Source organism: Porites lutea, chromosome 4 (genome assembly GCF_958299795.1).
Source record: "Porites lutea chromosome 4, jaPorLute2.1, whole genome shotgun sequence".
Taxonomy (NCBI): Eukaryota; Metazoa; Cnidaria; class Anthozoa; order Scleractinia; family Poritidae; genus Porites; species Porites lutea.
This window is the reverse complement of record NC_133204.1, coordinates 36,492,371-36,494,300: the sequence shown is the minus strand read 5'-3', so window position 1 is coordinate 36,494,300 and position 1,930 is coordinate 36,492,371. Positions and strand designations below refer to the sequence as shown.

General features: G+C 39.3%; 1 protein-coding gene across 1 annotated transcript; it reads left to right on the top strand.

Annotated features, from left to right (window-relative positions):
- Positions 1-400: 400 nt before the first annotated feature.
- On the top strand, positions 401-802 carry LOC140934604 (achaete-scute homolog 5-like). Its single transcript, XM_073384202.1, has one exon. The coding sequence runs from the start codon at positions 401-403 to the stop codon at positions 800-802; it is 402 nt and encodes a 133-aa protein (XP_073240303.1).
- The last annotated feature ends 1,128 nt before the right edge of the window (positions 803-1,930 follow it).

Below are 1,930 nucleotides of genomic sequence, written 5' to 3'. Positions count from 1 at the left end.
CCAACGTCAACTTTCCTTGTTCTCCACTCCTGTTCCCATTTAACGAGCTCCTTTCTAGCGCAGAGGCACACGCGGTTTTTCTCTCTTTATTTCCCGAGATCGAAAGTTGTGATAATCCAATTAATCGTTTGTCAAAACAAACGCGTTATCTGATTGGCTATCGCAGCAGGTGGAGACTTATTAAACTGCGCTCAAAACCTCATTTCAGTTTAACTTTTGCTCTTGTGGCCAACATTGATACATTTCGTCAACAGCATTTCGATCTGGGGCTTGTGTTTCTTTGGGAACGGAGGTAGCACAAGCTTCGATTCCAACTATCTACATTCGAATTCCTGCCGTCGTTTGGAGATTTCTCACCGATATCGTCAAATTAGAAACTGCTTAAATTAATTCAGTCAGAATGGAGTACCCAGATTTTGCCTTTTCAATGCCGACGTGCTATCAACTTGGTATCCCGAGTGAAAACGCACCGCTTTCTCAACTGCCCCCCTATTACGGACCTCCAATGACTATGCCGATACCACATCCCCTGTACGATTACAATCTGGAGCCTGCTTTCATAAGGAAAAGGAACGAGCGCGAAAGAATTCGAGTGCGCCATGTGAACGAAGGCTACGCACGACTTCGGGAACATCTCCCAGACGAGCCCACGGATAAGCGAATGTCAAAAGTAGAGACCCTCCGGGCTGCTATCAGGTATATTAAACACTTGGAGAGTTTGCTTGATGTCGGAAAAGATGAAAAACAAGATAAGACCAAGGAGGTAGAGAAAAGACAAGAATCTTTAGAGGAAGAGAGGTAAAAAAGAACAGTTGATTGATTTCTTTCCGAGCGACCGATCGAGCCTACTGCAAAAAAGAACATTGAATTTTTTTTAGAAGAAGATTTCAAATTCCCAGTAAGGTCTTTCTATTTTGTGTAAGTAAATATATGCTCAGTCACATGCAATATGGACATCAGAACAAATGACTGTAATTTAAGCAGAAGATTTACACCTTTTACAGGCAGGTAAAAGAACGATTGGACTTTTGTTCTGGATATTAGCTGAACTCATCTTAGAATGTAGAGACAAAATTGTCCATGCAATTTTCCGACTACAAACATTTGCAGTTTATAGAGAAAATTTTTAATAACTAAATTGTATCTAAGTTTAACTTTGTGAATTTGCATAATGTAGTTGGAATAGTGTATTTAGCGGACAAAATCTCTCTCTTAAATGCATTCTTCAGTTAGTTTAAGTTCGCCTTCGAAACGGTTAACTTGAAGCTTAATTTGTGGACGGTGTTACGATGAAAACACTTTGTCGATTTGACGCCTTGTTGGCTTTAACCACTGGCGCGCTCATCAGTTTTCAATGGTTTATAATTTAAATGTTAAACTTTTGTAACATTCGAAAGTTGACGCAGCGCAAAGAGAAACAATAATTGTGCATAAAATGTTAATGGAAAATCAGGAAGCCGCTCAATTTAACAGATAATGGTGGCAAATAATTACGCGAGTACAAGCCAAATGAATAAAAAATCTTTTAAAACAAAAAATATATATTGCCGTTTTATTAAGAAAGAGAATAAGTGATGTCCTTAGACCAAGGGCCGTGCGACGTTGAAATACGTTTTCTTGAGATAAACGATTCGTGAAAAGGTCATTGCGGAGAACAATAATTAGCGAGGTTGTCCAGCTATACTGCGCATGTCACAGATCTCGGCCTTTGTTGCTTAATCCAGCTGTACTAACAAATCGCATATAGGTTGTTCAACTTTGACGCACTCTCCTGGAAGATTCCTCTTTACTCCCACTTGTATTTTATGCTGAATGGTTCAGAGGTTTTAAACTTAAATTCGCTTTCCCATTACAATACCTAACGAAGTATTTGGCATCCTAGGTGACAAAGAATAAAGATATACAAGGGTATGGCTAGTGTGTTCCTCTT